General features: G+C 43.8%; 1 protein-coding gene across 1 annotated transcript; it reads left to right on the forward strand.

The window, feature by feature from the left end:
• The first annotated feature begins 5060 nt into the window (after positions 1-5060).
• On the forward strand, positions 5061-21805 carry LOC310846582 (pancreatic alpha-amylase-like). The gene is given in 12 exon segments (XM_083743427.1): positions 5061-5092; positions 5094-5153; positions 8978-9199; positions 11980-12126; positions 12399-12596; positions 13279-13509; positions 14810-14943; positions 16584-16706; positions 18512-18611; positions 20891-21012; positions 21152-21277; positions 21485-21805. Coding segments are annotated over 12 exon segments (1683 nt in total). The 5' UTR covers positions 5061-5062; the 3' UTR covers positions 21675-21805.
• The last annotated feature ends 518 nt before the right edge of the window (positions 21806-22323 follow it).

The following is a 22323-nucleotide window of genomic DNA, read 5'->3' on the forward strand; positions in this document are numbered from 1 at the left end:
AATTACGCTAAATGGTATTTTACGATCACAGTGCTTGGAACACAGAAGAAACGCCACAGTGCTGCTGCAGCAGCACAACCAGACACCATCTGCCCTGGTCGCAACAAAACATGTCTCTCCCATATCCGGTCTCTACGGCCACAGCAGGCGCTGTAACTCCCCAATGCTTCGACCACCCCTGAAGGCTCACTCTTCCATTGTCTCCCGAGGCAGAGGGATGCCAATGTTCCATTCCAAAGATTGCTTCAGTGGGATGAAGGAAGGGCGCATTACATCAGAATTGGAGGCCAAGCCAAAATCCTCTAACTTTCCTATATTAAGCACAGGATCTCTCTAAATGTCTTCCATGTCATTAGGTTTGACAGCGGCCCTGTTCCTTGGGCACCGAAAAGTAACGAGCGATAACAGAGGAGGATGACAAATGTTCTTACTAGAGCTGAAGGCTGCATTTGTGTCTCGATAGTCATTTCCCAACAATAGGCTGATACATGCACCTAAATTCAAAACCCACTCCTGGATTTTCATTACAAACTCGCCAAGACCGTGTTTTTTTTTTTATTCAACAAAAAGCTGAAACGTGCTACTAAAACGAAACAAAAAACAATGCCACTTGCTATGTTGTTGCTCCTGTCTTTAAAAAGTAGCTCGCAAATATCTTGGTAGAGCAGGAGGCTCTTAACCTGAGGGTTGTGGGTTTGAGCCCCATCTTACAGAGGGGTGGATTAGATGACCCTCGTGGTTCCTTCCAACTCATATAATTCCAAAGGAAATAAACAACTATTTGACTTTTAGAAGACCTCTGAAGGCAACCCTTTTTAGGGAAGTTTTTAATGTTTGATGTTTTATTGTGTTTTAAATATTTTGTTGGGAGCCTCCCAGAGTGACTGGGGAAGCCCAGCCAAATGGGTGGGGTATAAATAATAATATTATAACTACACTGGTACCTCAGGTTAAGAACTTAATTCGTTCTGGAGGTCCATTCTTAACCTGTTCTTAACCTGAAGCACCACTTTAGCTAATGGGGCCTCCCGCTGCTGTTCTGTTCTCATCCTGAAGCAAAGTTCTTAACCCGAGGTAATATTTCTGGGTTAGCGGAGTCTGTAACCTGAAGCGTCTGTAACCCGAGGTACCACTGTGTACAATCCTATGATTCTAAAACCAGGCAGAGAGAAAAGAGCACCTTGCGGTGAAAATTAAAAGCATGAACGCTAGAGGGCAGCATCCAGGTGTTTATGTAACCAGGCATGAGAATTTTGCCGAAGACTTGAGTGAAAGACAACCTGAGCCACACAAGCCGGTTGCAGAGGCGGGACGTCGTTTGCTCCCTTTCCAACGATTGGCTGCCGTCCCCTCTACTCCGAGCCGTGCATTGCAAAGGTGGGAGCCCTTAGGGGAGCCGCGAGGGGAGCCGAGCCTTGTATTAAGCCACCCAGCGCGTAGGTATGCGACCTGCAGTGCATTCAATGGGATTATTCTCTGCTAATCCGGGGAGGGAGGGTGCCTGCAGGAAAACGCCAAATAAAACCCTTCTCGGGAGAGGTTGCAGCAGTCGAAAAGTGACGCAGCAATTGAGATTGTTGCAATATTTTTTAAAAAAATCCCGTTATTGGCAGTCCTGCGTTTAGGTTCTGTGCTCCTAAAAATCCAGATTAAAAACAAAACGAGAGTTTTAGTGTGATTGTTTATGGGCCCCTGAAATTTAGTGCCAATAGGATTCACTCTCAGAGTCCTTTAACTGGCTCTGAGAAGGGCTGCATTCGTTAATTCCTGTATTGCATGGGGTTGGACTAGATTTCTCGGGGTTCCTCCAAACTCTACAGTTCTGTGATTCTGTTCGAACCATAATGCAACTTTCGTGGATTTTGTAGAGCCTATTTCTAACTAGGCATGCGCCAGGATTGCTACCAGATTTGCAAGGGGTTCAGCAGGGCGAGTCCCAGATTTTTTCATGAAGCGCTGGCCCAGTAAGGCTTGATGATGATAGTGATGGGTCAGGCAGCTCTGTCCATATATTTCTCTGCTTATTCCAAGAAAGTATAACCAGACCCAGATATACTAGCTGCTTCTTCCTTACTTTCCAGCAAACACAAAAATAAGAGCCAAACCATGTGTAATCTAGAAGTTTTGAATCTCCCAGATTTTGCTGGCCTGCAACTCCCATGGTTTCTTAGCATTTCCCATGTTGGCAGGGGCTGATGGGACTTGGAGTCCTATTTGGAGAGCATCAGTTCACCATCCCTGATCTGGAAGAAAATCCTGTCTATGTCCTGCCCACTTTCTAAGGCTAATGGCAGGTCTGGAAGGGTAGGGCATTTGCACTGCAGTAATGTTATTTCCACCTCCCCCCAAGTCTTATATCCTCCCCTCCAAAATGGATGCATTTGGTATAGAGACAGAGACATCTTCCTGTTTGTCTAATGGTGACACTTTTATTATATACAGTGGTACCTCAGGTTAAGTACTTAATTTGTTCCGGAGGTCCGTTCTTAACCTGAAACTGTTCTTAACCTGAAGCACCACTTTAGCTAATGGGGCTTCCTGCTGTTGCCGCGCCGCCGGAGCCCGATTTCTGTTCTTATCCTGAAGCAAAGTTCTTAACCTGAAGCACTATTTCTGGGTTAGCGGAGTGTGTAACCTGAAGCATATGTAACCTGAAGAGTATGTAACCCAAGGTACCACTGTATATATGTGTGCGTGTGTGTGTGTATCAGAAATACTAGCACTCCATTGCAAATTCTGCCAAGTACCAGACGGCCTGGGAACTAACTGTGTGCATGTAATTCCTATATATTTGGACCCTGAAGCATCCCTAACTTTGCATAATGAGTGCCCATTGCAGCAAGGTGGGATTAGCGAGCTATCAGAATTTTCCACAGCCATTTGGGGATGCAGGCTGCTGGCTTGGAGATGTGCCTTGCCTAACATAGTTTCAGCCACAGTTGATGGCCCTGTGTTGATGTCTCTAGCACCCTTCACTTTAAGTGGGACTAAGCAGGTACAGTAATCTGAATTAAAGCATCCCTGACAGATGGTCATCCTAACTCTGCTTGGAAACCTCCAAGGAAGGAGAGTCCATGAGTGGATAGACAAGCTAATATCATTTGTGGAGGCCAGTAAGTTTCCTGGGTTTATTTGCAAGGCTGTCTCCAAAAGTCACTTCTGATGCACAAATAGCCTGAAATGTACTCTCTTAAATAATAATATCCTCATTCCGCATAATTCAGCAAACGGGTTCTATTTTTCCCATGGGGAAGCAGGCAAAGCATCCTAATCTTACAGTTAATTAATTCCTCCGCTATGCTGGCTCACATTTAGTGAGAGCTGAGCTCATTAAACAGTTCATGGGTGGCTGTTTTGTCTCTATTCAGCCGGGTCTGCCGCCGTTCCCAAACTCGATTTCCGTATTGAAATGGGGCAGCATCAGTTTTGCTCGTTTCAAGCAGTTGTGCTTCTAGCTGTGGCTGCAAAATGCGGCGACAGCTGGTGGCAACTGCGTCTGGCAGGCCTGCACATTGTCGACTGGCACACTGCGCAACGAAGTGGGTTCCAAAAGAGCACATTGGCACACAGAAGTTCGTTCTATCTCCTTTGTAGCCGAAGCAACAGCAAGGAGATTGCTCTGCAAAAATAAAGTGCAGTGTAAGAATTATCATTTTCTCTCCCCTTCCAACTAAGGGACATACATGCGCAGAGAGAGATTTCTGGGTGTACATCTGTGGCTGAATGGGAGACACCACATGCAGTAACCTTTCCTGTGCATGCATTTCCAGTTCTGGAAAACTGGTGTCCCACTGATTAGTTGTTTGGAACAGAGAACTGGATTCTGTTCTCTTCCCTGCCAAACAGCTGATTGGTGGGTGTTCAATGCTTTAAAAAAATGTATTTTGAAAGGCTCTCCTTGCATTCTGCTGGATTGGAATCTTGGTGTTCAGAACTTCAGGCTCCTCCTTTCAGTCCCTCTGATTGGCTCAGGCATGGATTCAGAGCCATCAGAGCCCACCTGCCACTCGATCCATGTGGTTCTGAGAGATTCTGCCCATCAGTCTCAGGATGCCGTTGAAGAACAAAAGCTTATGCAGCTCCTGACTGTAGGTGAGGCAGCCCTTCTTCCTTTTTTAAAAAAATAATAATTTTTATTGAGTTTTCCATATTTCATTTCAATTCAATACGCATATTCACAACTTACATTATTTGCTCAGAGGGAGCATTGACCTCCTTCCCTCCCTCTTTCTGACTTCCCTTTAACATTAACGTATCTACCATATTTCCATAATCACTTCTTTACCTTATATCAGCATTTTTTAAAAATCAGTCTCTCATTTGTAAATTAGCATCTTAATTTCACATTACTAAACATTTCATGTTAAAGCTACAAACGTTTTCAAGTAAGTACAGTTTTCTTTCAAATAATAAATAAATTTGCTCCAGTCCTTTGGAAATCTTTCATCGGGTCAATTCCTGATTTCCCCCGTCAACTTTGCCAACTCCACAAATTCTACCATCTTTATCTGCCAGTCCTCCAATGTGGGGAGTTCTTGCTGTTTCCATCTTTGGGCCAGGAGGATTCTTGCTGCGGTTGTGGCGTACATGAATAAATTTACATCTTTTTTATGAATTTCTTCACTAATTAGCCCCAGTAAGAATGCCTCTGGTTTTTTACTGAAATTATATTTTAGTATCTTTTTTAATTCAATGTAAATAATGTCCCAGAAGGCCTTAACTTTGGTGAGATCCCTTCTTCCAACCACTTGCCCAGTCAGAAATTGGCCACCTTCTCTCTTCCTATAAATAATAAAATAATAAAATAATAATTATTATCCATCTGAGGATGAGGATGAATGGAGGAGCGCCTCAGTTTCCTTGCAGTTTATGTGAGTGGGAATAATATTTCCATAGCCTAGAACATAGAATAATAGAATTGTAAAGTTGGAAGGGACCACGCGAGGCATCTTGTCCAACCCCCTGCGTTTCAGAGTTGCGGGGTGTGTGTGGGGGGGATGAATCTTCATGCCCTTGCTGCCTAAAAGTCACTGTTGCAAAATCCGCTTCCTGGCAGCTTACTATGAATGCTGGAGTGCAAGCGACCTCGGCCTGCGTTGCGAAGAGTGACTTGGCTGCATTTGGTGAAAAGACCGCGCACACTTTTCCCCGAGGTATTTCAACCAATTTGTATGCTTTCCAATCTACAGAGGTGATATGCCGATAGGGTGGGATCATTTTAAAGGTTTCTTGAGCAACATAGAGTAATAGAATCGTAGAGTTGGAAGCAACCCTGAGAATCATCTAGTCCATGGGTAGGCAAACTAAGGCCCGGGGGCCGGATCCGGCACAATGGCCTTCTAAATCTGGCCCGCGGACGATCTGGGAATCAGTGTGTTTTTACATGAGTAGAATGTGTCCTTTTATTTAAAATGCATCTCTGGGTTATTTTTGGTGCATAGGAATTCGTTCATTCCCCCCCCCCAAATTATAATCCAGCCCCCCCACAAGGTCTGAGGGACAGTGGACCGGCCCCCTGCTGAAAAGGTTTGCTGACCCCCGATCTAGTCAGCCCCCCTGCAATGCAGAACTACGAAACTATCCTGTACAGGGATCGAACCTGCAACCCCGGCATTATCAGCACCACGCCGTAACCGACTGAGCTACCCAGGCACATGGAATAGAGCGTGAAATGGGACCAACTTCTTCCCACTACTTACATTAAGAGAATTGTGATTTTATGGCTGTTTTAAGCATGTATAATTATTGTAAGACAAAGGGAAGGGAAAGGTTACAGCCTGATCTGTTGGTACAGAGCAGAGTGATGAACATAACAAAAGACCTTTTCAGTCTTTGGGTACATAGCAGAGGTTGGTGAGCCTGTAGCCCTTCAGCTGGACTAGTCGCCTTCCCAGTTGGTGGTAATCTGCCCAGTGGGTCTGTGGCACCATTCACATAACAAAAGCTACCATGGAGGTGTACCTTTCCCCCCCTTCTTTCTAAAGTAGGGGGCCCATAGCTTGGCTTTTGAAAAACAAGGGGTCTGCAATACTTAGCTAACTGGGGACCACTAGAGGGCATGACACTTGTTTTGGCAGAGACGACAACAACAACAACAACAACAACAACAACAACAATTTTATTTATATCCCACGCAACTGGTTGGGTTGCCCCAGCCACTCTGGGCAGCTTCCAGCACATATAAAAACATGATAGAACACCAAACATACTATAGATTCAAATTCCAGACTGACCCTGTTTAGGGAGATGGCTTTGCTTATGCAGTGGTACCTTGGGTTAAGAACTTAATTAGTTCCGGAGGTCCATTCTTAACCTGAAACTGTTCTTAACCTGAAGCACCTCTTTAGCTAATGGGGCCTCCTGCTGCTGCCGCGCCGCCGGAGCACGATTTCTGTTCTCATCCTGAAGCAAAGTTTTTAAGCCGAGGTACTATTTCTGGGTTAGCGGAGTCTGTAACGTGAAGTGTGTGTAACCTGAGGTACCACTGTACCATTATATATGTGGGAATTAGCCAAAGGGCTTGCTTAGTATGAGGCATAGCGGGGATTTCTGTTACAAACAGAACCTGGACCTTTGTCTGATCATACAAGGCAATGAGTCTGTTTTTATGGGCTTAGGTGTTCTCCCACCCCCCACCCCCCAAAAAGAAAATACCTGAGTGAAAGGCTGGTCTGCTACAGAACTGTGCCACAGATAGAGCTGGTGTGTGTGGTGCTTAGAGCTCTGAGTCACTAATGCAAGCTGAACTCATAATTTGGTCCCTTCCTTCCTTATGGTTAGCTGGCACAGGTAGCCAGTATCTGCAGTGAGGTGGTCATGGTTGATGGGAAGTTTTGCTTCTGCACATGACTCTGGCAAACCGCTGAAGCGTTCCTTCCTCACCCACCCTAGAATGTTTTGTTCACATTGAGTTCATGACACATCGTACCCTGACCTGTTCTCAATGCATGGTTGACCACATCTACGGAATGCGATAGTTATGTTCTTTTAAGCCTCGCTATATCAATCACTAGTAATAGTTTAATAAGGACGTTTTCATGCCTGTCCAATTCTGTGTTCCCTTTCCCAGCCTTTAATCTATTGATGATTAATGCCTATATGCAACCCTTGCATTGTATTTTGTTAACCAATCAGCAACAAGCACATATGTGGCAATGCTGTAATAATTCAATAAAAGGGACTCCCCGAGACATGCTCGAGAGATGCCTCCCATATGACACTTGTCATTCGTCTGTCGTTTATTTCAACCCAACACATGGTGCCACTTTTGTCACTGCTGTTGTATAAACCAGCAGGCTTTGAAAATCAAGGAGGGAAGATTTAGGCCCCCACCCATGTCAGGGCTCTACAGTTTGACTTTTGATGGGAAAATCCAAGAAAAAAGCAGAATTATCTTTTAATGAGCATTCCTGCTAAATAGATCCGGGATCCTAAACGAACACCAAAAGTGGAAAGAAAAGATGTTCCTCATCATTGTAGTTTGTAATCTCAGCCTTCAGCAGTCACATCTGTCAATTCTCCAATTTGTTTTGTTGCCAGAGTAACTAAGGTATTCTAACGCCAACTTGCACAGTGTTACATCTGGGCTTTCTAACAGCTCAAGGTTTTGGGGTTTTGTTTTTTTTAAAAAAAATTGGTTTAAAATTTAAAATGTTAAATCCAGTTTGAAGTGTTGCTAACGTGCTGAGAGCTTTGCAAAGAGCTCTTGTTGGTCTGGCAGCTGGGATTGGGCAAAGCTTTAACTGGAATTCGTTTGACAAGTTCTTTTCTTTGATTAAGCAAGCTCAGTTAGGGGAAATGAAGCTGTGCTATTCAATATCACCTAGGGAACTTTGGCAAAAGTGAATGCTTAAAACATAGGTCAGATTATTGGATCAGGAATCGGGGAGGATTGAATGCACACCACCTCAATATAGCAGTGTTGTGCCCTTTCCAGTTTGATACGATGCCTGAGCAATGTGATGGATTTATATTTATTATGATTTAATGTTTTTAAACGAGTCACATTCCTGTGCCGAAAAAGCAGTGCCTGCAGCAACATGCAAAACCATTTTCTCTCTCAGGGCTCAGTGTGAGATAATAACATATTCAAAACTGATAGCTAAAATACAGAATTATAATGAGGATCTTTGCAACAGCAAATTTAAGCCAGGTGAAACTCACATCTCATGCCCCGGCCTGAGACAAAATTCAGGATTTCTAAAATTATTATTCTGAAGAAACATGAGCTAGGGTGGGCATTGCACATGGGTTTTTGCCCTTCTGTGGTTGACAGAACTTCCCTTATTCTAGACTCCTAAGTTCATGAATGCTGAGGTGAATGCACACTCTCCATGCTTCAATTTGGTATGGCCACACGCATGACCCTAATCCTGATGAAATCTGTGTTTATCACAGTCTCTGTGTGTGATTGCATACCCTCCAGCATTTCTCCACTGAAAACAGTGACATCCTATCCCATAATAATATTACTTTTATTATTTCTACCCCACCCATCTGAGTGGGTTGCCCCAGCATATATAGAAACATCATAGAACTTTAAATACTAAAGAACTTCCCTGTACAGGGCTGCCTTCAGATGTCTTCTAAAGGTTACATAGTTATTTATCTCCTTAGCTCAGGGGTCGCATAACTCCATACCCTCCGACATTTCTCTGATGAAAATAGTGACAATAGCAGAACATTCCGGGATCAAATCCTGGCTTCTGTAAATCCAGAACTGTCCCTGGAAAATAGAGACACTTGGAATGTCTGTGATTGGGACCGAATGCAGAGACTCACTATAGATTTCTGAACTTGTCCAACATGTTGACCACATTAAATCAACAAGCACTGTCTCTTTCACCCCACTGACATTTATATTATTGGTAGCAGCCTGTGCCACAGATTCCCCACAGTTGTCTGTGCTTTAAAACTGCATGCTACAAGATGGAGTGTCAGGGTGCAATTGTTAAACTGTGCTTTGCTCTCCCTCCAGAAGTGCAGAAGGCTGTTGAGAAGGATGTCGCCGAGTGTCAAGGACAACATGAAGAACATGTTTCTTCTTCTCCTGGCGGCCTTTGGACTTTGCTGGACCCAATACGAGACCAATCCGAAGCCCGTAAGGACATCTATTGTCCACCTCTTTGAGTGGCGCTGGATTGACATTGCTCTTGAATGTGAACGTTACTTAGCCCCAAATGGATTTGCGGGTGTCCAGGTTAGTACTCTCTCTTGTTTGCTGAAGGCAAAATAACTATCTGGTAGATTCTGGATGAGTTTCTACCATCCAGTTCATAGCACCCAGTTAATACACTCATAGTCTTCTCACCATGCATCTATGAGATGGATGGTCCACTGATAAACCCATGTTTGTCTGGGCCTCACCTCACAAAGGATATTATGGAGCTGGAAAAGGTTGAGGAAAATGGCGTCTCATATGGCTACTGTGCTGGAGTTTCTTCGCTTAGAACAAAGGAGGATGTGACAGAGCTGGATAAAATGATGCCTGATCTGGAGAAAGGAAATAGGGAGAACGTTTTCTCTTCTATCGTAATAATAGAACTTGTGGCCATCAAATGAATGTTAGAAATACTAAAACCTTGGGCCATGTTTGAAGGTTCAGGTCAGACGAAAGAACGTCTTTCTTCACATAACATGTAGTGTGTAGTTTGACAAATTCATGCCTAGGAAGGCTATCTTCTACCTCCACTGTTGGATTTAATGTAATATTTTTCTCCCCCCTTAAAGAGGGGAAGAATCACACAAATCAGTCTTCTCCGCCTATAGACCAAGTCATGGGGTGACTGACTTACACGATACCTAAATATGCCTAATGGGGAGGAGTGTATTTGCCTGCTCTGTCCACTATAAAGCAACAATTCCCAGCAGATGATTGTGTGAACTTGCCCTCAGTTTACCAGAATACCATTTATTGAGGATTTGCACTAGGTTAAATATTAATAGAGTTTAGAAAAAGAAGTCCTAGTCAATGAACTTTAGTAGCAGGGTTTGTGAATGCTCTGTACTGAGATAGCAACAAAATGTGTCTCACTAAAGGCTAGACCAGGATATGTTATACAAATCGAGACACTTGCCATGTATTTAAGAACTAGCATGTGGGAATCAGGCATCTAGTTCAGTGGGGATGACCAGTCAGATCCCTGTCCTACTTTACAGGGTTGTTTTGAGGATAAAATTGCTGTGGAGGTTGGAGAACCTTATGTTGTTGTTGTTTAGTCGTTTAGTCGTGTCCGACTCTTCGTGACCCCATGGACCAGAGCACGCCAGGCACTCCTGTCTTCCACTGCCTCCCGCAGTTTGGTCAGGCTCATGTTTGTAGCTTCGAGAACACTGCCCAACCATCTCATCCTCTGTCATCCCCTTCTCCTTGTGCCCTCAATCTTTCCCAACATCAGGGTCTTTTCCAGGGAGTCTTCTCTTCTCATGAGGTGGCCAAAGTATTGGAGCCTCAACTTCAGGATCTGTCCTTCCAGTGAGCACTCAAGGCTGATTTCCTTCAGAATGAAGAGGTTTGATCTTCTTGCAGTCCATGGGACTCTCAAGAGTCTCCTCCAGCACCATAATTCAAAAGCATCAATTCTTCGGCGATCAGCCTTCTTGATGGTCCAGCTCTCACTTCCATACATCACTACTGGGAAAACTATGGCTTTAACTATAAGGACCTTTGTTGGCAATATACCACTGCAAACTTCTTGGGAAACTGCTGCTGTAAAATGGAATGAATAACTATATATATATAGTTATAAAAGCTAATTACTTTTAAAAGCTAATTTCTAGCTCTTGTGATTGCAAAGGCAGTTTTAAAGGCATGCCGCTGGTGCTTGCAATATCTTAGAAGTCGTGATGGGAGAGGATTTGCTGATATAATATATCATTTTAATCACTTATTCTGGTTCTGCGGAATAAATGATAAAAGAGCTAGGCAGGCTACTGAAACTCTGCGCCCTAAGAACTGGAAATCCCACTCAGCAAATCCTCTCCCATCACGACTTCTAAGATATTGCAAGCACCAGCTGCATGCCTTTAAAACTGCCTTTGCAATCACAAGAGCTAGAAATTAGCTTTTGAAAGTAAAGGTGAGGCCAAACCAGAATATACCTCCTAAGGCAGGCGTAGGCAAACTCGGCCCTCCAGATGTTTTGGGACTACAGCTCCCATCATCCCTAGCTAACAGGACCAATGGTCAGGGATGATGGGAGTTGTAGTCCCAAAACATCTGGAGGGCCGAGTTTGCCTATGCCTGTCCTAAGGCCAAACCGGAACATACCTCATGAATCCCTGTATCCAATACTAATATCTGAGTATGCGCAGTTGGATTGTGGGATGCTTATTATTTTGCAAAATCTCACTTTCTTCTCATATCATTTGATAAATTTTCCCCCCTTTCGCTTGGGAAGCCATTTTTCATGCTCCCCATCTATCTGAAATGTAGCAATCAGACACTAGAGAGGGGACATTGTGGTCCATATAGCGGAAGTTGAGGCCTGGCCTCCCAGCTTCAGTTGTGAAGAAAAGATGGTAACGTTATTCCAGTGAGCTTTCCCGTGGGCCACTTCTGGATTACATAAAATGCTACATAGCCAAGGTGTTGGCGTTTGAAATGAACCCATATGGAGAATAGCATCTCCATATGGAGATAGCTATTGTTATGCATCTAGTTAAGAATACTTGAAGGTAATAAGAGTGTATGAGTAAGGGATGCAGGATCTGTGATCCCACAGAAATTATCTTGGAGGGGGTATTACAAACCCCATACACACACACACACACACACACACACACACATCTACCCAAACTAACCATCCTTAACATAATTGCTAATGTTTGCACTGCTGTATTTATTGTCACATCCGTCACATTCTTTAGTTTAAACTATGATTTAAAAGGGGCCTATCTACCTTCAAACATCAGACTGATAGGAAGAGTTCAGTTACGTTTTTATCTCCTACTCGCTCACTACATTTTTGAATTATATAGGTTTCTCCTCCAAATGAAAACCTTGTCGTTACAAGTCCCTGGAGGCCGTGGTGGGAAAGATATCAACCAATCAGTTACAAGTTATGTTCGCGTTCTGGAAATGAAAATGAATTTAGAGACATGGTGGCCAGGTGCAACAATGTCGGAGTAAGTGGCTTTCAGTGGCTGTTTATTTTTGGACAATCCTGCTTTCCAACCCAAAGAACGTTGAAGAGCATAATAAACCAACAATGATAAGACTGCAAAATTCTGAGACAAAAATGATGGGAAACCTTTCCAAGCTGGAAGGCTACATCCTGAACACTAAGGACTAGAAACCTGAACAAATATAGAGAGATGCTAGAAGAAGCTAAAACAGATTACTGAAAATAAGTGGCTCGCTAACCACCATGCAACTCTGCTGCTTGTATCTTCTGCAGGTGTATATCTATGTGGACGTTGTAATCAACCATATGTGTGGCTCTGGGGCTGGCTCTGGGAACCGGGGGACTTGTGGCAGTTATTTCAATGCAGGGACCCGAGATTTCCCAGCTGTCCCATACTCTAGCTTTGATTTCAATGACGAGATATGCAAAACACCCAGTGGGGATATTGAGAATTACAGTGATCCCGTTCAGGTAAGCTTTACACTATTAATACCAGATATCCCTGGCTCTCTTAAGATGCTGTTGGACTTCATCTCCCATCAGCCTCAGCAATGTGGCCATTGGTTAAGGCATCATGGGAGTTGGAGCCCAGTGACACCTGGAAGACTCCAGCTTCCTCTCTTACCATATAGCTAAGCTCCTACCAATACCATTTATTTCCTTCTCGGGATCTTATTGAGTCTTAGGTTTGAAATTGTGTTCGAAATGTATTTTGTGTTCTTTAAAAGGCTAATAATAATTTATTTATTTATACCCTGACCATTTAATATTCCAACCAAATATTAAAAACAATAGTGTCAGACATTAAAAACTTCCCTAAACAGGGCCGCCTTTAGTTGTCTTTTAAAAGTAAAATAGTTGTTTATTGGCTTGACATCTGCTGGGAGGGCGTTCCACAGGGCAGGTGCCCCTACCGAGAAGGCCCTCTACCTGGTTCCCTGTAACCTCACTTCTCACAGAGAGGGAACCACCAGAAGGCCCTCATCGCTGGATGGGCTGGATGATGGGGGTCGAGATGAATAAATTGGTGGGGTCAGTAGATCCTAAGAGCTTTTGTTCAGGATGGGTGTTGGGCAGCTGTCACAAGTACTTTGGGGATTGCGTGTTTATGCTTTGGCCGCTGAAGCAATGGTGGTTTTCCCCACACGCACAGGTTCGCAACTGTCGCCTGTCTGGTCTTGTCGACCTCACACAAAGGAGGGATGACGTGCGTTCAAAAATGGCCGACTACCTCAACCACCTGATTGATATTGGTGTAGCAGGGTTCCGAATCGATGCTTCCAAGCACATGTGGCCTGAGGACATCACTGCTATTTTAAGCAAAGCACATGACCTCAACACACGGTGGTTTGCCAAAGGTTCACGGCCTTTTGTGTATCAGGAGGTAAGTAACAGGAATTTTAAGCATTTTGTCTAGCACTTTCCAGTGTTCAAACTGTTCTGCATGCCCTACTTACTTATGTGTCAGGCTTCGGGGAATTGGCTTCCTCCCCCTGTGGCAGTAGATAAGAAGATCAAAGAAAGGAAAGCCTTACCTGTTCGAAACTGTAATAATCACAGCACGAGAACGAAGAACACATCTCCTAGAAATGGTGGTGTTCCCAATTAAGGATTACACCCTCTTCCATTCCTATTAATCTACGTCACTCCTACACCTTGTAATCTGAGTTTGTACCCTCTGTGCTTTCTGTTCTGCCACTTTCTGAGCTCTTTTTGACCTTGGGCTGAGCAGAGGAATGCTGTCCAGAGACTGTGAATCTGTTAACCCTCTCTCTTCCAGTGTTTCTTCTCCTAGCTGTTCCCCATCCAGTATTTCCCAGCTTCTGCCTTCTGAACTAGGCCCCTCTGCAAACCACTGTTCCAAATCTATACTGTCCTCCTGCTCCTGGGAAGAGGCAGGGGGAGGGGGTGGCTCCCACCATTCCTCCTCAGTGCAGCCCTCCTCAGCACAGTCCCTGACAACATGCTTTCTGTCCCTGAGGGGCTCTTGGGCTGGCAGCTCCCAGCTATCCTCCTCATCCAACCAGGTTCAGACAGGTGGACAGGAAGCACTCCACAATGCAACATGTTGCTGGAAGTCTAACTTGTATGCTCCGAATGCCAGATACATGGTCATCTGCTGTTCGGAACAGAATGCTAGACCTCATGGAGCATTGGTCTTACCCAACAAGGCAGTTATTTTCTCCAAGTCAACCCTTAGACATTGCTTAAAAGAATGGAAGAACTGATACACTTGGGCACAACTGCTGCTAGTGCAAATATTGGGTTGGGAAGGAATTTGCTGTTCCACATGGAGCCCTTTGTAAGAACCGTTAATTTTAGTGTATTGCAATTAGCGGGACTTGAAAGTGCTTCAGGTCAGCTGCTTCACGTCCTGATATATCTCCATTGTTCACGCTAGTGCCTCGTTTCAAAAGTGTAAGATGCTAGAGCCCAGAGGAAACCAGCTCCATAAGGTAACGGCCATAATAGCCGAAACCATTTCTCTGGTCATAATGGAGGTAAGTCGAAATTGATACCACTAGATGTAACACAGTACGTACCACAAGATATTTACGTCTTAGTTCAGCTCGCCGACTATTCCTGCAGTAGCCTACCTTCTCTTAGTGATGTTGGTTTCTGCAGCAAATTGAAATCAATATCGTGTATCCTTTTTCTCTGTGTCTTCCCCCGGCTTTTTCCAGGTAATTGACTTGGGCGGTGAAGCGGTCCACAGCTCTGAATACTTCAGAAACGGCCGGGTGACTGAGTTTAAATATGGCGCAGAACTCGGGACAGTCCTCCGCAAATGGAATGGAGAAAAGATGGCAAATTTAAAGTAATTTGCTTTAGACTCAACCCATGCCCAGGGGCCCATGCACTATTACCTGTTTTATGACAGATTCTGGGTGCTTTTATAACCCCAATCCTGACCTGGCTTTACTGGCTGCCAGTTAGTTTCCAGGTACAATTCAAAGTGCTGGTGTTGACCTATAAATTCTTCAGCAGCTCAGGACCTCAGTAACTTAAGAACCACTTCTCTCCATATGAACCAACCCAGACCCTGTGCTTGTCACCTGACGCCCTTCTTGATGTTCCTGCTCCCTGAGAGGTCCAGAGGGTGATGATGACGATGATGATAATATATTTATAGCCTGTCCATCTGGCTGGGTTTCCCCAGCCGCTCTGGAAGGCTTCCAATACACACAATAATAATAATAAAACATCAAACATTAATAGTAGCAATCAGATCCTATATAAAAAGTCACAATAACTTTAAAACAATTTATTTCAAATAAAGCAATATTCAACAATCCATTAGAATCCAATAGTAAACAGTAACATTAAACATCAGCAAATAATAATTTAACAGTTTACATTTATTACAGTAAAGAATTACTAATTATACAGTGGTACCTTGGGTTAAGAACTTAATTTGTTCTGGAGGTCCATTCTTAACCTGAAACTGTTCTTAACCTGAAGCACCACTTTAGCTAATGGGGCCTCCCGCTGCTGCTGCACCGCCGGAGCACGATTTCTGTTCCCATCCTGAAGCAAAGTTCTTAATCTGAGGTACTATTTCTGGGTTAGCAGAGTCTGTAACCTGAAGCGTATGTAACCTGAAGCATCTGTAACCCGAGGTACCACCGTAATAAGTAAAATAACAGCAAATTGCAACGTATAAAAAAGGTAAAGGGACTCCTGACCAGTCGTGACCGACTCTGGGGTTGCGGTGCTCATCTCGCTTTATTGGCCGAGGGATCCGGCGTACAGCTTCCGGGTCATGTGGCCAGCATGACTAAGCCACTTCTGGCAAACCAGAGCAGCGCACGGAAACGCCGTTTACCTTCCTGCCGGAGCGGTACCTATTTATCTACTTGCACTTTGACATGCTTTCATATAGAAAACAGTAAAACGTACAAAACCATGTAAAAGGATCAAGTTGAGAAACAAGGACACCAGCAAGAAATAATAAAATTATTTCTAAAAACAGTCCCTGAACATAAGAATGGGCTTTTTCTGTGATGGTTCCTCGACTGTGGAATGCTCTCCCCAGAGAAGTCTTTAGGTGCCAAGCAAACCATTCCTCTTTTCCAAGGCCTTTGGCCATTAAATAATCTATGGCCTGTAAAAGGTGGGGATTATCAGACCATTATTATGATATTTTTTTATTATGCTATCTATCATCATACTTTTTATTATGTTATTATTATTATGCTCTGTAAAATGTGTTTTATTTCTTGATAAAAGGCAGTATATAAATCAAATTAATCATTATCATCATCTTCACCAAACTTCTAAAGCTGCGCTTTTACCTGCTCTTAAGCTGTCTGGAATGGTTTTTGTTTCAGTTTGGCTGTCACCCCCTCAGAGATCGTGTAATGAGCAGTGGGCTAAAAAAATATACCTGGTAAATAAATAATAGTTTGCACCGAAGTGAATTGTAAATAAAGTTTTGATTATTTCTTCACAATTTAGGCGCTGGGGAGAAAACTGGAGTTTGATGCCTTCTGACAAAGCCATTGCCTTTGTAGATAACCATGACAACCAGAGGGGCCATGGTGCTGGTGGAGCCTCCATTCTTACTTTCTGGAACCCAAGGTAAGGAGCATCCTTTGGGGGTTATTGAGCAACAATGTTTATTTCCTGAGGTGTGAATATCCAGGCATGTTGATATCAAAAGCAGTTCAAAAGAGAAGGAATCCTATTGGTCTGCTGGGTACCCAACAACAACAAACCTTTGGTTACATGAAATATTCTCAATAAACACACAAGACGTAACTGGCTGCACTTTTGAATAAATAAGGTATACTATTCATTGTATAAAATTTTAGATTTCAGCGGAAGTCTCATAAAGTTCAACAAGAAAAGCAGAAGACCCAGTGGATCAGTTCATTCTCTAGTCAGTTCATGCATAAGGTCCATACAAGTATAAGTATCTGTTCCACCTGTCTCTTCGTAGTGTCCAATAATCCACATGAAGGGTTGTTACAGTTCCACAGAATCCTTTCACAGAGTCTAAGACAAGGATTTCTGGTATATCAGTCTTGTTTCGCCACTACTATTCTATAAGATCTACTATCCTGTAACATTACATGAGGCTGCCCTTGAGACTGACCCAGAAACTCCAGTGGGTGCAGAATGCCGCAGCGAGACTCCTTATGGGGTCTTCGCTGCGAGATCACATTCATCCGGTACTATACCAGCTGCACTGGCTCCCGGTGGAGTACAGGATCAGGTTTAAGGTGCTGGTTTTAACCTTTAAAGCCCTATACGGCTTAGGACCCTCATACCTACGGGACCGCCTCTCCTGGTATGCCCCACAGAGGAACCTACGGTCTGCAAATAAAAACATCCTGAAGGTCCCAGGCCACAGAGAGGTTAGGCTGGCCTCAACTAGAGCCAGGGCCTTCTCGGCTGTGGCTCCAATCTGGTGGAACGCTCTGTCACAAGAGACTAGGGCCCTGCAGGACTTGACATCTTTCCGCAGGGCCTGCAAGACAAAGTTGTTCCACCAGGCCTTTGGTTAGGGTGCAGCCTGACTCCCTCCTCTGGCAACCTGCACAGAATTTTGCTTAACGGTTGCCATCAATTTGATTTTAATTAATTTTTATAATGAAATGTTTTTAAAATGTTGGATTATTTGATTGTTTGATTATTTGATTGTTGTTAGCCACCCTGAGCCCGGCTTTGGCTGGGGAGGGCGGGATATAAATAAATTTTATTATTATTATTATTATTATTACATATGAACCTGTTCTACTGATGAAGCCTAGGCTAATGTGGATTATTGGACATATATTAATATATAAAAATGTCTTCCCGTACATTAATATATAAAAATGTGTATAGTCTTGTTATCCAAATACTAATTTCTTTATCAGTAACCTCATATATTCTATATAAAGTCATTCCAAATATCATTACATTTATCCAAAGTAATTATTTTTCTATAAATTGGAACATTACTGTGCTGTATCTAATCTCTGCTTGAATGATCTTCCTATTGAAGAGATTTTTGCTGGTCTGACTCAGTGTTTTAAAAATGTACATATTTGGAGAAAGTGGCAGGACTCAGAATGTCCTCTGGATGGAGCTAGCATCTAACATCCTTGGCTATTGACCATGCTGACTGCAGCTGATGGGAGTTGGTCTCCATCAATGTCTAGAGGGCAGCATGTTGGCTGCTTCTGCACTAGTACATAAACTACCTATAATGAATTATTAGCATGGTGCAAAATTCAGGTTTCCTTGGCAGTATACACAGCATGAATATAAGACACCTGAGAACTGTACTATCGGGAATGGGGAGTTGCTTTGGAAGAGAATATGAAATTCTTGGGCCTGCTTATTTTCTGTACTTTGGTACACTTTTGGCAACTAGCTGCCTCTTATCCATTTTTCAGACTCTATAAGATGGCAGTTGGGTTTATGCTTGCTCACCCCTACGGATTTACACGGATAATGTCAAGTTACAGGTGGCCAAGAGTTATCCAGCATGGAAAGGTAACTTTATTCCGGTTCACAACCGCTATTTGTTAATTCCATATCAAAGGCATTCTGTCTTAAGGCAGTGTTTCCCAACCTTTGGTCTCCAGCTGTTTTGGGACTACAACTCCCATCATCCCTAGCTAGCAAGACCAGTGGTCAGGGATGATGGGAATTGTAGTCCAAAAACAGCTGGAGACCAAAGGTTGGGAAACACTGTCTTAAGGGATAGTATTGACACTTAGAAAACAGGTTTTTTGGGCCCCAAAGCCAGAGCAGCCATTGAAATCTATGCTTTAAGTTGACTGTTTCCAACTTAGCAGTGTTATCCTGTACATGTCTATACCCAGAAGTAAGATTTACTGGATTCAGTGGGACTTAATTTCAGGTAACCGTCATAGGATAGCAGTCTTTTGTCTTGATTTGTTTTGGTGAGATTTAAGGAGGACTCATGTTTTTGACTGAGATCACTGACTGCAAAGCTCTCCTCCCTCCCATACACACAAAATAGACTTAGGCAGGCTTCCACAATAAATTTAGCCTGAGGCTGTGCCTCACAAGTATCAGGCCATCAAACCTAGTGTGCAAGGATGGGCTATGTCAGGGACTGGCAGGATGAAGAGGAGTGGTGGGAGGCAAAGGCCGGGGAACCTTAAAAGCCTGAGAGAAAGAAGGCTCAGAGCCTGGGGAGTGGTGGTGGGACACTGAGGACAGGTCAGAGGATGAAAGAGGGGGACAGAATGGTGGGAGGCTGAAGAAGCAACAGGTTTGAGCGAGAGAGAAGATCCAGTTGCGTGCCGAGGTCCCCAGGGCCACCCCAATAACTCACACATCACACAGAATTTTTGTTTAAGATTTTTGGCATAATTTTGGCCACAGCTTTATCAAAATACAAATTTGTGAGTGGTTGCTTAGGCATTGGTTGCGACTATCTGCCCCCACCATGGGGGACAGACTGACATTCCACACGATGCGAAAGTCAGAATGGGGGAATACACTTGGGGGTTACGCGGAGCAGGGAACCTGCCCTCACCCCAAATGCAACCAGGAGCTCATTGCTATGGCCCGAGCCCCCTTGACAGAGTGGACAAGCAATAGTTAGCTCCCGATTCCTTTAACGGAATCCCTTGCAGCAGCAGCATTAGAGGGGCAGGCACAGCCAATCCATGCCCCTCAACCAACCAAACCATAAACCAATGCCTAACCGCGAACCTTACAAGTTGTGACGATTTGCTACGCAGTAGGCAAAAACCAAATAGCCCCAGCCAATCAGCCAGATGGACAAAATTCCTACCAGGCCCCCGCTCCAAAGCAGACGACCCCATGACAGGCATAGCAAGGTCAAAGCGAACAACCCTAATTCTAGGGAGGGGGGGGACGGGCAATCCGATGCACTGTCGAAAAGAGGAAGCCCTAGCCTCGTGCAAGGATTTTTAGCATTTCTGGCTGTCAATCAACAAATGGCAACATTAACTTCTTCCCAACAACAAGGGAAGCCCCAATCGCATTAGTGGCCAATGAACAATTAGCCCGCCCCCCAACTTTGGAGTGTCCTGGCGGCCCCCACCGCAACACGAAGGAGTCTCCATGAAGGAGAACACGCTGTGCAGAAAGCAGTGCAGACTCAAGACATGAAGCAGAGGAGGGGCCAAAGGCTGAATAAGCTGTAGTCAGCTGCCCTCCTCCCATGTCTCCAAGGTCCCTGACATAGTTTAAGGCTGCTGGGGAGACATCCAGCTGGGGAGGAGACAGTGGGAAGTAGAAGGCAAATACCTTCAGTTCTGGCAACAGTTTCCTATTTGTAAGCAATGCTGCCTGGTATGCTGTTTTCTTGAATAAAGAGCAAACCTTTCTGCCTGTCTCTGCATCTTGAGTGCTGACCTGCATCTGAACCAACCCTGACAGACTAGCACATCAGTGTAGTCGAGTCTCAGAACCTTTGCTTGCTATGAGGTTCACCAGTATAATCAAGTAAATTTTGAAGCCTTGTTGTTGTACCTTAAATCAGGCCAGGTCTGTCATAAGTCACATGGCCCAACTACAAATCCCATCATACCTAACTATTGCCCACTCTGGTTGGGGCCGAGAGTTGGAGGGACACAGGTTAGCTACCCCTGTTCTAAATGGAGGCCATGACTACTCATTTGGGGAATAAACTAGTCTGTCATGCTGCCATGACTTACGACAGACATGGTCTGGTTTATGGTACATCAACCAGCATGTTGAGACTCATGGCCAGCAAATTTTATCCGGCATGTTATAGTCTAATCACTTTAAATATAATCTTCCATAACTAGGACCTAAATGACTGGGTTGGACCACCGAGCAACAGTGATGGATCAATTAAACCTGTTACGATTAACACAAATGGCACCTGTGGTAATGGCTGGGTCTGCGAACATCGTTGGAATCAAATAAGGTAATGGAAGCTGCCAGATGTGTCATCTGTTCCTGCGGGAGCCTTCTTGAGATGGAGAAAGCCTTTTTCTCCAGATGTTTAGGATTCCAATGACTTGTGCCTTTTGCATAAGGAAGTGATACACGTGTCTCATTTCTAGGAACATGGTGATATTCCGAAATGTAGTGTACGGCCAACCTATTACAAGGTGGTGGGATGACGACAACAACCAGGTGGCATTTGGACGTGATGGCAAAGGATTCGTTGTGTTTAATAATGATGACAGGTAATGTTTTGATGTAGAGATGAAGGCGTAGCAAGTCATTTGCCAAATTTGTATAGCAGATTAATTTTGCTGCTTGTCTTTTGCATGTCTGCTTGTGCACCCAGGGAAGCAAATGATCCAGAATGACAATGTGACCAGAAGCATATAAACCGAGTATGTAAAATGGCATTAAAAATACAATTATTATTTTTGTTTTCTTTTGTACAGGGCCTTGTCAGTAACGTTACCAACTGGTCTCCCCCCTGGCATTTATTGTGATGTTATTTCGGGACGAAAGGAAGGCAACCTCTGCACTGGAATGCAAATCCACGTTGCTGCTAATGGCACTGCTCATTTTCAACTGAACAGCCAAACTGAAAATCCATTCATTGCTATTCATGTCGAAGCCAAGCTGTAATCCACACTGAATCTCTTTTTGTTTGTTTTTCGGTCTTAGTTCTTCTAAGCTTTATGAAGCTAAATTAAAGTAAAATGCAAAACCTCATTAAATATCTCCGGATGAATAAAAGTCACTTGTGGCTCAGCTTATTTCTTTCTTTTCTGATTAGAAGGAATTTTAGAATTCCTTTCTCATTCGTCCTTCAAAGAAGGTAAGTCCTGCTGGATGAGAGCAGTGTGCCATCTTAGTGTGCCATCTTGTTCTTGGCATCACCCAGCCACATGCCTCTGGGAAACTCACAAACGAAGAATGAAGAGGACACCTTTCTCCATCACCACCATTGTTTGCAGAGGACACCTTTCTCCACCACCACCCAAACAAGCTACCCCTGCCAATTTTATGCTCTTCAGATCTTTGCTCTTTTTCTTTTGATCTCATGCGGATTTTGTGTGCACTAAGAAGACTTATTTTTCTTTATATTTTACATATTTCTGTATGCATAAATAAAACCCAAAGTTTTGCAGATTTTTTTTTATTTAAAAAATGCAAGTCAACCAACACTAAATGAGCTCAGTCGTTGTTGAACAGTGATGGACTTTGGGGTGGGTGGAAGTGGAATGGAACCACTGGAACTCTGACCAACAGTGCTTCGTGCTGCAACACTTTG

The sequence above is a fragment of the Podarcis gaigeae genome (genome assembly GCF_964106915.1).
Source record: "Podarcis gaigeae genome assembly, chromosome: 6".
NCBI classification, from domain to species: domain Eukaryota; kingdom Metazoa; phylum Chordata; class Lepidosauria; order Squamata; family Lacertidae; genus Podarcis; species Podarcis gaigeae.